Below are 13,159 nucleotides of genomic sequence, written 5' to 3' on the forward strand. Positions count from 1 at the left end.
CCTGTTGTCTGTGAACAGGACCAAGATCATTTCTAAAGGAAATCTTTGGGTCTGCCATTGAAAATTCCTGTGTGTGTGTGTGTGTGTGTGTGTGTGTGTGTGTGTGTAAGAAAGAGAGAGACTGAGTGTCAAAGACAGATGCTTCCCAGTATCCATTGAAGCCTGAGGCTAGCCCCAACTGGTGCTCCACATTGGTCCAGTGATACAGGACCACGGCAATGTCTTTAGTAAACAGGAACACCATTACATTAAATAATATCCTGTACTTGTATAGTAAATCAGATATCTCACAGTACATTCACAGCCGTCTTCTACATCGCCACAGAGACCTAAAGAATTGGGTAGCAAAAGCTTTACCACCTGTTGATGCTAAAGATGAAGAAATGGGGTACCAAGAGAGTAAGGTATTTTCCTGAATATTGGTGACATTTTGCATGTCCTGGTTTCTATATGAGGCATAGTTTTCCCCACTGTACTTAAATGATTTCCTTTGGGCTCAGGATTCTCACTTAGAGAGAGAGCGTGCCAGGAACACATGCCTCCTGGGTATCTACCGAAGCCCGTGGCTTACCTCTCATTCAGCCGGCTTCTCTCTGTGGTCTCAAACTCAATGCTTCTAGAAACCTGCTAAAAGCACCCCAACAGTGGGAACGGCCATTTGCTTTGAGCTAAGGTGAGCCTGCTTTCCCTAAAACCATACCTGACCATGAAGCTGTCCACCTCCGCCCACTGGCAGAAAATTGCCGCTGTATTTATGGAAAGTTAGATGGGGACTTGGTTGACATGTCTGCTGGAAAGATTCCTCTGAAAGAATTTGCAGCGCATTCCCAGATGCCTGACCCTACTTTCCTGGGGCATTTATCAAGAATCCAATATCTCTGGCTAAATTTTGTGCACCAGATTCATCTCTTAAATTCATGTTCCCTTCCTGGTCCTCATTTCTCCTTTGCCTCTGTCTTTTCATCTTTTTTTTTTTTTTTTTTTTTTTAATTTGAGAGAGACAGAGAGAGCATGAGTTGGGGGAAGAGCAGAAGGAGAGAGAGAAGCAGAGGGCCCGCTGAGCAGGGGGCTTAATGTGGGGCTCTATCCCAGGACCCCTGGTTCATGACCTGAACCAAAGCAGATGCTTAACTGACTGAGCCAACCAGCTGCCCCACCCTCTGCCTTTTCATCTTCTTTTATCATGTCTGTCTCGCATTTCTTTCTGGAACAAGGTAGGAAAATAGGCACTGAATTTAAAAAAAAACAAACTTTTTTTTAAGGTAGAGATAGTGTTTGTTATTTCTGAGGGTTGTTCAGAGGATTTGGGAAGTGGGATGTGTTCACGCATCTACAGGAGAAACTGGAATGTGAGAAGTGCTTGATAAAAGAATAATATTTGTCCTTCTTGGTGAAGCCCACTTACCAACCCACTGCCCAAGCCTTTTATCCTGTTTGACTTTTCTTTCCCTTTTTTTTTCTCGTGGCACTTATGACTTGTCAATATATGACATTAGGATTCTCACCCTCAGCCTTATTGACATTGGGAAGATCACTCCTTGCTGTGGGGGGCTGTCCTGTGTGTTAGGGGATGTGTCACAGCATCCCCGGTCACCACTCCCTAGATGTCAGTAGTACCTACCCTCCCAAAACGTGATACCCACAAATGTCTCCAGTCACTGACCAATGTCTCCTGGGGGGCATAATCACCCCCAGTTGAGAACCACTATGGTATATAACTTACTTTTGCATTATGTTCATTTTTTATTTGTCTGTCTCTCTTTACACCCACCTAGAATGTGTGCTCCAAGAAGGAAGGAATTTTGGGGCATTGATGTACACACAATTCCTTGATTGATGCCTGGCACACAGTAGCTGTCCAATATTCACAGTATTTACTGAAAGAATTAATGAACAGTTAGTGGGTTTTATGCCTGGGGATGGTCCCTGGGCTTGGCGTGCATAACCTCGTGTCTTTATCTCAGCATCCTTTGAGGGAAGGACCTGTCACTGCCCCCCCTTTTTCCCCTCAGAGGAGAAAAACTGAAGCTTCTTGAAGTTACATACATACACCCCCACTCACCCACCCAATAATAGAATCCAGAAGCTTAGCTGGCCACCACCCAACAAACATCTGTGTTCTCCCTTCTGGCCAAGAAGAGTTGAATTAAGGTCAGGGTCAGCTTCAGTCTCCAGAAACCTGCAGGGAAGTTGAGGGGGGAAGCTGAGCTGGCCTGGAGGGGCCAGAGCTGAGGGGGCTTTCTCAGGAACTCTCGGAAAGGGGCCAGAACCTGGCTGGGTTCAGTCTGTTCCTCTCTGGAAGAAACCAGGCCCCAGACCTATAAGAAATGGGGGTGAGCTCCAAAATGAAGCCCCCAGCACCAGTCTGGAGATGTTGCTGCAGCTGTCTAGCTAGAGAGACCAGGACTGCACACGCATGTGCGCACACACACACACACACACACACACTCTCCCCACCCCTCTTCACTCCTTCTACCCCACTCAACCCTCTTCCACCCCTCACCTCTGAATTCCACTTCCCCCATCCCCCCTTCATGCTCACCCTTAAACAGGCCCAGACCAGAAAGGGCCCAGCCCTGTGATTGGTCTCTGGGTCCCAGTACCAGGAACTGAGAGGAAGGAGATGGGAAGGAAGGAAAAGAGTAGGCGGGACCGGGAGGGGGCGACATTTATATCTATGCCCAGGGCTGGGCATCTGCTTACCATGGACACTGTCGGGTACAGCAAGTGGGACAGCAGGCTCGAGGAAGTCCCTGGAGGTATGGGCAATGGGACTGCTTCACAGGCTTGGGTCTTTCTGGTCAGTGGTTTGGGGTTTGATGGGGGAAGGGAGGTGAACAGCCAAAAGGCAGTCCAAGTATTGGGTGCAGAAGAGACACCACAGGCGCCAGAATGAGCTGGATCCAGATTCTTTTTTTTTTTTTTAAAGATTTTATTTATTTGTCGAGAGAGAGGGAGAGAGAGCGAGCACAGGCAGACAGAACGGCAGGCAGAAGCAGAGGCTTCCTGCTGAGCAAGGAGCCCGATGTGGGACTCGATCCCAAGACGCTGGGATCATGACCCGAGCCGAAGGCAGCTGCTTAACCAACTGAGCCACCCAGGCGTCCCTGGATCCAGATTCTAATTCTAACTCTGCCACTTGGAGCTCCTGTGACCATGAGCAAATTACTTAACCTCTCTGAACCTCAGTTCTTTGGGAGGAGCCCAAGCGCCCAGAGCTCCATCCTCGGGGCCCAGAGACCCAGGGCGGTCCTGGAGCAGGAAGGACCCAGGAGTTCATCTGTGTTATCCCAGGGTACCGGGGAAGCTGGGGACGGCGACTCCTCTTCCTGGGCCTGCTTCTGGTGGTAGCCACAGTTCTGTGGGCCCTCATTCTGAGCGTCCTAGTTTCTAAAGGTGAGTGACCACATAATGAGGGGAGGTTGTGTCAAGCCACCCTGGGGACATAGACCTTCCCTCTGTCTCTGGACACAACAGCTGGGTCCCAGACCCCAGCCTGGGTCTGAGTGTGAACGCGTGTGAGCAGTCTGTGTACATCTTTGGGCTGTGCGCACCCAGATGTGTATGTCAGTGCGTGCATGTATGTGTGTGCATGTCCCCATGTGTTTGTGTCCCCTGGGTGTGTGCACATCACGTGAATGTATGCCTACCCGCCCCTTCTACGCGTCCCAAGACGGGGCCCCTGCACCCCCTGCTCAAGGGGGGAGAATGCCGGAGTCCCCGGTCGCACCTGCAGGAGCCTCTTCTCCACAGCCTCCACCGAGCGAGGGACGCTGCTTGGCCACCAGGACCTGCTGAGGACAAACGGTGCGTGCGGAACGGTACTAGTAGCCACCCCCCACTCCACTCCACCACCCCCCCCCCCCCGCCCACGTGGTGTGCGGGGCCGGAGTGTTTAGGATCCTGGAGACAGGGTAGTGGGTGGTCCGCGGTCCCGGGGCCTGGTCCCCGAGCGGGGAAGGGTGTCCTGTGAGTCCCCGCAGGTGACCGGGGGTGTTTGTGGGGCGGGAATCCTTCCAGCCTCGGAGCAGACCGCGGCGCTGGGCAATTTGAACCAGGAGATCCGGGCCTGCAACAGCTGCTGTGAGACTGGCGTGCTGGGGGCGGGGCTTGGGCCGGGATTGGAGGAGGCGAGCGGGGGCGGGGTCGGGGGGCTGGTGGGTGGCCGACCCGTGGGTTACTGACGTCTCGCGCGGGTCCTTCTCTCCGTTCCCCGCTCCTTCCCAGGCTTGGGGACACAGGCGCTGCTGCAGAGGACACGCACCGAGCTTGGGGAGGCGCAGGCGAAGCTGATCCAGCAAGAGAGTGCCCTGAAAGAACTGAGCGATCGCGGTGAGAGGGGGACATCGCCTGGACCCCTGATCCGTGATCCCGGCTATCATTCCCATACTGACACCTATCCTGGTTAGGGTTACGGCGACCCTATCCTGTGATCCTGACCTCTGACAGCTGGACTCTGATCTTGACTACAACTCCTGACCCCAACCGCAACTTGCCCCGGACCAGCTAGAACAGTCCTTGACCGCGATGTCATTCTTGACCATGATCCTAACCATGGACGTGGATGCTGACCTTTAATCATGACCCTACTCCTGACCCTGACCTGACTTATAATCTGAACTCCCTTGACTTTGCAGTGACCCAGAGCTTGGCTGAAGCGGGCAGGGACCGCGAGGACATCCGCAGTGAGCTATTCAGGGCTCTGGAGGCCGCCCGGCTGGGGAACAGTGAGCAAGACAGAGGGGAGAGAGGGAGGGACAAGTGGACCTACCTGTGGGCCTTGGGGTTCCTTGATCCGCACTATCCTGCACCTTGACCTTGGCCTGTTCTCTCTGCCTCCGCCTCTAGACCTCTGGGGTCCACTTCCTGCCCCCTCCCCACCCTGGGTTTCTTCCGTCCGCTCTACCAGGAGCAGTTCACGTCTTTGACTCTCGCCACCACACAGGCTCCTGTGAAGAGTGCCCCGAGTCCTGGCTGCCCTTCCAGGGCTCCTGCTACCTTTTCTCCGTCCAGCGGGCCACATGGGAGGAGTCGCAGCGTAACTGCGCGGGCGCGGGCGCGCACTTGGTGATTGTCGGGGACCTGGAGGAGCAGGTGCGCAGCCCCCAGCGGTCGCAGGCGGGAGGCGGGATTCACCTGAGGGAGGTGGGGTAGGGGGAGTGGCGAGGCCACTCAGCCGGCTGGGTCTCCCTTCCCGAGCAGGGCTTCCTGAGTCGGAACACGCGAGGCCGCGGTTACTGGCTGGGCCTGAGGGCGGTGCGCCGCGGGCGCACGATCCAAGGCTACCAGTGGGTGGACGGAGTCCCGCTCAGCTTCAGGTGAGGCCAGGGACTTGGGGAGAGGGACAGGTCAGCTCCTGCGGGAAGTGCGCTGGCCAGATCTCAGGGACTCGGTAGGGATGGGCGGCCCGGACCCCAGGACCTGGCTGAGGGTTCAATCCCGGGAGTTAGAAAGTGATGTCGCAGGTGCGTGCTCACATTAAACCCTCAGGGTGTCTAGGTTAGACCCAAGCAATAAACAGGGTAGATCCTCAGGGCTGCACGCCAGGCCCATCCTGAGCGCCAGAACCCCCCCCCCCCCAACAACCCCCTGCAGCCACTGGAACATGGGGGAGCCCAATGACTCTATGGGGCGTGAGGACTGCGCTATGATGCTGCGCACGGGGATGTGGAACGACGCGCCGTGCGAAAACGAGCGGGACAACTGGATCTGTGAGAAGAGACGCAGCTGCTGACCGGTGTCTGCGGCCGTACCCACCGCCACCCCACCCCAGGGAGATCGCCCTAGCAGGTCACCGTCCTGGTGCCGGCCACTGCCATTGGTTCCCCCTCCCCCTCCCCCCGCCCGGCGCCCTGCCCTCCCCCAACCAGGTCCACCGCACACTACTGTGAACCGCCCACCCACCCACCCCAGGCAGGTAAAGGCACTGGGACCTCCACTCCAACCTCATTGCAAGCCCGCACACAGACATAACCCAGCCTCCAACCCCACTCAAATCCTGGCTCCTGAGCCAGTCCACGGACCCCATGCCCCACACCCCCCATCAAAGTGGGGCAACTCAGGGATGGAGCTGTTTGGTTTTCTTGCATTACCCACCCCTCCCCCACTGGGAGGCATCACAGATAGGGGTTTTGTGAGCTGTCTTCGAAGTCCTAGGAAGCATCAATAAATCCTTGAGAAATGAATCTGGGTTCGTGGCTTTGGTGAGCTGTTCCAAGTTTTATCCCAGAGACCCCAGTATCAGCCCTGTGAGTGACCCCGACCTCTCTAAGTGACCTCCTGGCCCTATGATGCTCCAAAGCTCAGTGAGTAACCTGTATTTGCCCAGGACAGCTGTCAGGCTCTAGGGACAGAGGAATGACTCTGACCCAGTGCTCCTCCTTCTGATCTAGCTGGGCACAGGAACAAGGTGATCAGTGACTCCAAGGAAGAATACACGAATGCCACGTGGTGCATTTGGAGAAGCCACACCTCTAGGGAAGGACCCTTGCTGGAATTCTGCAGGGGTGGCCCCTCCTTGAGGACACTGTCACCCCACGGTGGTGACCTGACAGTCTGAGACAAGGCTCTGAGGCAGGTGGGAGAGGGGCTGTCTGCATCGAAAGAGCAGGTCTCTCTGTCCTAAGACAGGTTCTGTGACCACTGGATGGACTGATCCCATACATCCCAGAGAAGATGGACTTTTTGAGAAACCATGGGATTTGCAAGCAGAGGGTGTTGGGGTGTGTGAAGTGTAGCTAAACCCATTTGGGGGGTGCAGAGTATCCTGAGTCTGGCTTTATCAGCTGGGGACTTTTGATCTGAATTCACCCTGCACTCCCAAAGTTTCCTGCTCCCATCCTGGAGATCTGGGGCTCTCCCAGAATTTCCAGCGGAGACAGGTCCAACTGAGGGGAAGGACAGGCTAGCAACCTTTAGTTCTGGGCAGTCTTTGAGAGCCCCAAGGCTGCCCAGCCATGAGAGCACCAACTGAGCAGGCAGAAGAGGGAACAGCACCCAGACTCCCTAACCAAGGGAAACCTTCCAGTGAACCCCAGTCCTCTGGGTGCTCTATGACTGCCGCCCAAAGCGAGGCACTAACCAGGACCAGGGGCCACCTGAGTCCTGTACAGATAGCATACCTACTAGACTGTTGGCCAGACTGATGGATTTCCAGACAGTCAGCTTGGAAGGGGTATATGAGTTTCTGGGAGCCTCTGTAACAAATGACCGCCAGCTTGGTGGCTTAAAGACAACACATATTCGCTGACAGTTCTGCAAATCAGAAGTCCAAAATTAGATTTACTGGGCCAAAATCAGAGTGTCACCAGGGCCAGCCTCCCTCTGGAAACTCCAGGGTGGTAACTGTTTCCTTGCCTTTTCTAGCTTCTAGAGCTTCATTCCTCACATTCCCTGGCTCATGGCCCCTTCTTCCATCTTCAAAATCAGTAGGGCAGTATCTTGCTTCCCTGATCATATTGCCTTCTTCTGCATCAAATCTCCCTCTGCCTCCCTTCCTATAAGGATGCTTGTGATTGCAGTTAAGACCGACCCAGGTCTTAATCCAGGATGGTCCCTTTAATACCAAGGCAACTGTGGCACTTTTAACACCCTGAGTTAGTGCAGACCCACCCACAGATTAAAGGCACTGTTCCTAACAAGAGTGTCTGTCCTCACTGCAGACACAGGCTGCGAGTTTGGGGGCGCTATCGGTCACCCACACTTCGGACCAAATGATTCTGACCAACTGATACAAATTCAGAGGCTCTCACAATTCCTTTGGTTCTGTAATTCACTAGAATAACTCACAGAACTCAAGAAAGCTCTAGAAAGGACACAAATCCACAGTAGCCAAATGAAGACATCTATATGGTGAACAGGGTCATGTCTGTACCAACCACAAAGCTCCTCTGAGCATTGGTGTCCAGAATTTTCCTTGAGATTTCATTTTGCAGGTGTGGTTGACTGAATCAGGGGCCACACGATTGCCTCCATCTCTAGCTCCCCTCCCCTTCCATGGAGGTCAGGTGCTTGAAGGTCCCACCCCTCCTGGTTGGTCTTTCTGGCATGACCAACCCCCACCCTGAGCCATCTCCTCAGCATAATCCAGGTGTGGTCCAAGGAGCCCCCAGGATTGATGAAGACACTCTGATCACTCAGAAAATCCCAATGGTGTAGATGATGCCTGCCAAGAGCAGGGAACCAAGACCCACCAAACTCTTTAGTGTCCACATCTTCCCACCTCTAAATTCCTACTCACCTCTGCAAAATCTCTGTTGCTATATAAGATAGTGGCCAAGTTCCAGGGATTAGGACGTGGATATCTTTAAAGGCCATTATGCAGCCTCACACAAGACATGATCGACTGACAGACATGTGGCTCACAGTGGGGGAGGCAACCAGAACACCAGTCCAGTGCCTGCGTACTCGGTGAGTTGGGTCAGTGACGGTCTGGAAGACTCACCGATTCCAGTCTAACTTACCGGCCATCGGGAGACCCGTGGCCAACTGAAGAGCCACAGAGACAGACTGACAGTCCGCAGTCAGCCTTTAAGTCTGGCTGACACCCTCAATGGTGGTCAGTGTAGTGGTGGATGTCCAGCAGCACAGGTGAGCAGAGAGGCCGAGGTGTCTCGCCTGGGAATGGAGCTGAGTGAGTCCTGGCTGTGGTTGGGGCAGAAGGAGGAGACCTCAAAGTTAAGCAGGAGCTTCCCTGGGATATTTCAAAGACCTGGCTTGGACACTGGGGTCCGGGGCCTGAGAGAGCCCTGGACAGGAGCCTTGAGACTCTGTCCTGCCCCCCACCATCTGCCATGACCCCTCCTGGTCAGCTCACAGGCCCTGCATCCTGGTAGGTGGCCAGGCTCCCACCTGTCAACATTGAGTCAGTACACGAAGACCCTGCATGAGAAGGTCAGAATCAAGTGCTTCTTCTGGCTTCTTGGTCCCAGACCCGCCCTCCTTCCTTCCCTCATCCAAGATTCAACCTCCCTGGGAAGAAAGGCATCCCGGGAGCACAATACTCATCCCAGAGACCTTGACCTTCGGTTGACTTGCTTTCCGGAGAATCGGTCTTGCCAGAAAGAGTGTACTCTAAAGCTGGTACAGGCGGGGGCCTGAATGCGGAGGAATCCTACGATGTTTCCCCTGAGACTGTGACTGGGCCAGGTCAGCAGTCTTAAAGACAGACCTTCTTTCCTGGAGACCCCAGAAGCTCTGAGAGCTCTGAGAGCCCCCCATAATAGATCTGAAATACACTGTCCTGTTCCTGGGACACAACAGCAGTTGCCAAGAGCACCACAACGGGCCTATAGGAGGCAGAATAACGGTCTCCCAGAGACGTCCGTGTCCTAATCCCCTGAGCCTATGGCTATGTCACCTTACACGGCAACAGGGACTCTGCAAATGTGATTAAAGTGAGCACCTTGGGGTGAGGAGGTTGTCCAGGTTTATCCAGGTGGGTTCAGCATGATCGCAAGGGTCTCAAATCAATAAATAAAATCTTAAAAAAACAAACAAAACAACCCTAAAGTAAACTATGGACTCTGGCAGGTAATGATGCCGGAATGTAGGTTCATCGGTTCTAACAAAGGGGCCCCTCTTGGGGGGAATCTTGATGGAGGGCGGGCTGTGCCTACGTGCCGGCAGGGGGCATATGGGGAATCTCTGTATCTTCTCAGTTTTGCTGTGAAGCTAAAACTGCTCTTTAAAAAAATAATGTCCTAACCTCCCCATCCTCCCCCCTCAAAAGGACAAACAAGCAGTTCTCCCCTAGAGCTCCCAGAACAATGCGGCTCTGCTGACTCCTTGACTTGAGGCCCGAGAGCCCCGGGTGTCTGACATCTGACTTCCAGAACTGTGAGATAACAAAATTGTGCTGTTTTAAGCCACTGAGTTCGAGGTCACTTACTGCCACAGCCACCAAGGACTAATAGCGAAGCTTCCCTGGAGCTGAGCCCCAACTCGACGTTGACCACCTGCGACCCGACAGCCGCCTATGATGATCCTGTCCCATGCCTTCCCGCGTCCATAGGCACCTGGACGCCCCCACAGGAGCATCTCAATTCAACAAAAGCCCCTGGAAACCGCAGAATAAACTTTTCACACCCATAACGTGGCAGTCACTGCTTGAGATCGAACCTTAATCTCCCATCAGCTGACAATGCACACGTGTTGCTTACCTTAAACTAGGGTGGCTGAACGTCTCTGTGGGTCTCTGTCTGTCCTGGTTTGCATGGGCTCCAGGTAGAACTCTTTGTTTAAAAGATCATTTTGGGGGCGCCCGGGTGGCTCCATCAGCTGAGTGTCTGCCTCCGGCTCAGGTCATGATCCCGGGGTCCCAGGATCGAGCCCCTCATGGGACTCCCTGCTCAGTGGGAAGCCTGCCTCCCTCTGTTCCTCCCCCCACCCCACCCCCGGGCTCATGTTCTCTCTCTCTCTTGTTCACTCTCTCTCAAATAAATAAATAAATCTTGGGGGAAAAAAAGATCATTTTTAAAGGTCAACTTGATGCCGGTGTAATTGATACACAATATACAAGATAACATTATACACAATTTAATGAGGCATCATTTACGTGCAATATACAATATGCATTATATACAATATATACAGTAAAATGTCCCAATTTGTCACACTCATCAGGATGATGTGCATCAAAAACAGCAACAACAGTGTAACAGGTGTTGCCAAGCAGTGGAGAAACTGGAACCCTCGTGTGTTGCTGGCGGGAGCGAACAATAGCGCAACCGCTGTGGAAATCAGCGGGGGGAGGGGGTCCTGAAAAAATTCGGAACAGAATTCCCATGTTAGCCAGTGTCCCACCCCAAGTGTCCAAATGGCAGATGAACAGATAAATTGGGGTCCGCCCATATAATGGACTATAATTCAGCCTTGAAAAGGAAGGACATTCTGTGGATGGACCCTGAGGACGTTATGGTCAGTGACATAAACCAGTCCCAAAAGGACAAATATTGTATCATTTCGCTTACGTGAGGTATCTAGGGTGGTCCAACTCATAGGAGCGAGAAGTAGGGGTGACGGCCAGAGCCTCGTGGGACGGAGAAATGGGTACTTGTTGTTTAATGAGGCTAGAGGTTCAGTTTTACAGGACTGAAATATCCTGGAGATTGGTTGCACAACCACGTGAGTGTACCTAACACTACCGAACCGGACACCTAAAAACAGCCAAGATGTAAATTTTATGTTATGGACGTTTTGTACCATGGTTAACATTTTTTAAATGGAATGCAGCCATTTCAGGCTTACGATTCCGTGAGTTTTCAGAAACGTATGCGGCTGTGTGATCACCCCTATATTGCGGATCGAGAACATTTCCACCGTGCCCTAAAATTCCTTCCCCACCCCTGTCCCAGACATGACTACTCTGCTTTCCATCACTATTCGCTAGACTGGCTCTTTCTGGAGGTCATCTGAATTGAATCATACAGTGTATTGTCTTTTTTTTTTTTTTTTTTTTTAGATTTTTGATTTGTTCCTTTGAGAGAGAGTGAACAAGAGAGAGAGAGAGCACGAGTGGGAGGGGTGGGGGAGGGAGAAGCAGACTCCCCGCTGAGCAGGGAGTCCCACATGCGGCTCCATCCCAGGACTCTGGGATCATGACCTGAGCTGAAGGCAGGTGCTGAACGGACTGAGCCACCCAGGCGCCCTCACACAGTATGCAGTCTTTCTGTGCCTGGCTTCTTTCTCTAGGCATTTGTCTATGCCATTGTATGCATCTAGTCTGTTCCTTTTCACTTCTGTCTTGTCTTTAGTTGTGTTGCTAGACCACAATTTGTGTATCCATTCACCTGGATACACATCCATTCAGCATAGACAGGCATCTATGCTCTTTCCAGTGTTAATTACTAAGAATTAAGCTGCCACAAATACTCTTCTACAGGTCTTTTTTACAAATTTAAGTTGTCACTTCTTGTGGGGAAATACCTAGTTGTGGTTCAGGGAGTAGGCGAATGTTTAATTTTAAAAGAAACTGCCAGTTTCCCAAATTTTGTGTTTCAATACTCAGCAATATCTCGGGGCTCCAGCTGCTTGGGGAGGATATTTTCGACGCAGGAAGGACTTCAGATCTACAGCTAAGTGGAGCTTTTATCTAGAGAAGAGCGGGCGCGGGGGGAAATGGTGCTGGAAGTTGAACCAGATAAAAGGAGGAAAGTAGGAAGCTGGTGGGAACCTGTGCTTGATAACACGTGTTCTCATAGGAAGATAAGACTGGGCCCTGGGAAAAAGGAGGTGGGGGTGGGGGGGTCTCTACTCTTTGGAATTACAGCCCCTGAACCAAGACAAGCAGGAGCTTGGTAAGAGAAGATGGAGAGAAAAAATCAGATCAAGTCTCCTGTGAGCAAGGAACAATTTCTTTCTTTCTTTCATTATTCATTCATTCATATTTCTCCATCCACAAACACTTCTCAGCATTGATTATACTCCAGGCATTGGAATGCCAGTGGAGAACAAGACGCCGGGGTCTCCAGACACAGAGAAATCTGGAAAAATTTAGGCAGAGCGGAAGCAGCCATTCACAAAATATTATAGACTTTAGAAGCCCATTTTTATGAGATTCTAGAACAGGCAAAACTACTCGAGGGTGGAAAAAATGTGGGAATGATGATTGCCTGGGAAGAGCCATGAGAGAACTTTCTGGAAGGAAGGATATGTTCTGGTGTCTTGATAGAGATTTGGGTTACACGGGTGAATGCATTCGTCAAAGCTAGAAGAGAATACACTTGGGATTTGCACATTTTATTCTATTTTACTCAAAAGGAAAAAACGTAAGGAGATTGGCAAACAAATATTGGACCCTAGTTTGCATTTCTGGGCTGCAGTGTCAGAGGGAAATGAGCTAATGTCAGCAACTTACTTTGACCCCGGGATCATGACCTGAGCCAAAGGCAGATGCTTAACGACTGAGTCACCCAGGCGTCCCTGCAACTTACTTTGAAATGCATGAACATGTAGGATGGCTTGAGGGGTGGATGGATGAATTGGTTGTAATACACTGATTCTAGAATCTAAGAATGGGTTTTTCCATGCTTAAACTCAATTTTTCTATATGCTTAAAAATTGTCATAAAGAAATGTTGGGTTTCGGGTTGTGGTTGGTGCCTTTCTGGGGCTCACAGTCTGGGGGGCGGGGAGAAGGGCAGGTGATGAGGAGAGATAGA

General features: G+C 52.1%; 1 protein-coding gene and 1 long non-coding RNA gene across 3 annotated transcripts; one reads left to right on the forward strand and one right to left on the reverse strand.

Annotated features, from left to right (window-relative positions):
* The first annotated feature begins 2,668 nt into the window (after positions 1 to 2,668).
* On the forward strand, positions 2,669 to 6,185 carry CLEC4G (C-type lectin domain family 4 member G). Of its 2 annotated transcripts, none has more exons than XM_059159796.1 (9): positions 2,669 to 2,759; positions 3,190 to 3,396; positions 3,754 to 3,807; positions 4,021 to 4,083; positions 4,228 to 4,332; positions 4,638 to 4,727; positions 4,946 to 5,094; positions 5,203 to 5,318; positions 5,596 to 6,185. In XM_059159796.1, exons 1-9 carry the CDS (start codon positions 2,678 to 2,680, stop codon positions 5,732 to 5,734), a joined length of 1,005 nt encoding a protein of 334 aa, XP_059015779.1. In that variant the 5' UTR covers positions 2,669 to 2,677; the 3' UTR covers positions 5,735 to 6,185. The 2 variants fall into 2 exon arrangements, with proteins under 2 accessions (XP_059015779.1, XP_059015780.1); XM_059159797.1 differs by having other exon boundaries at positions 3,295 to 3,396.
* On the reverse strand, positions 3,247 to 4,993 carry LOC131823437 (uncharacterized). The gene is made up of 4 exons (XR_009350586.1): positions 4,772 to 4,993; positions 4,186 to 4,319; positions 3,731 to 3,791; positions 3,247 to 3,390 (listed from the first exon to the last, which is right to left on the reverse strand). It is a non-coding gene; the product is annotated as an uncharacterized LOC131823437 (long non-coding RNA).
* Positions 6,186 to 13,159: the final 6,974 nt, after the last annotated feature.

This window comes from Mustela lutreola, chromosome 2 (assembly GCF_030435805.1).
Source record: "Mustela lutreola isolate mMusLut2 chromosome 2, mMusLut2.pri, whole genome shotgun sequence".
Lineage (NCBI taxonomy): Eukaryota > Metazoa > Chordata > Mammalia > Carnivora > Mustelidae > Mustela > Mustela lutreola.

What these genes read in the sequence shown, in the direction of transcription:
- CLEC4G (XM_059159796.1), top strand. Translation starts at nt 2,678, where the DNA reads ATGCCCAGGGCTGGGCATCTGCTTACCATGGACACTGTCGGGTACAGC. An exon ending in TCGGGGACCTGGAGGAGCAG is followed by an intron (nt 5,095 to 5,202) that starts GTGCGCAGCCCC and finishes CTTCCCGAGCAG; the next exon opens with GGCTTCCTGAGTCGGAACAC. An exon ending in GGAGTCCCGCTCAGCTTCAG is followed by an intron (nt 5,319 to 5,595) that starts GTGAGGCCAGGG and finishes AACCCCCTGCAG; the next exon opens with CCACTGGAACATGGGGGAGC.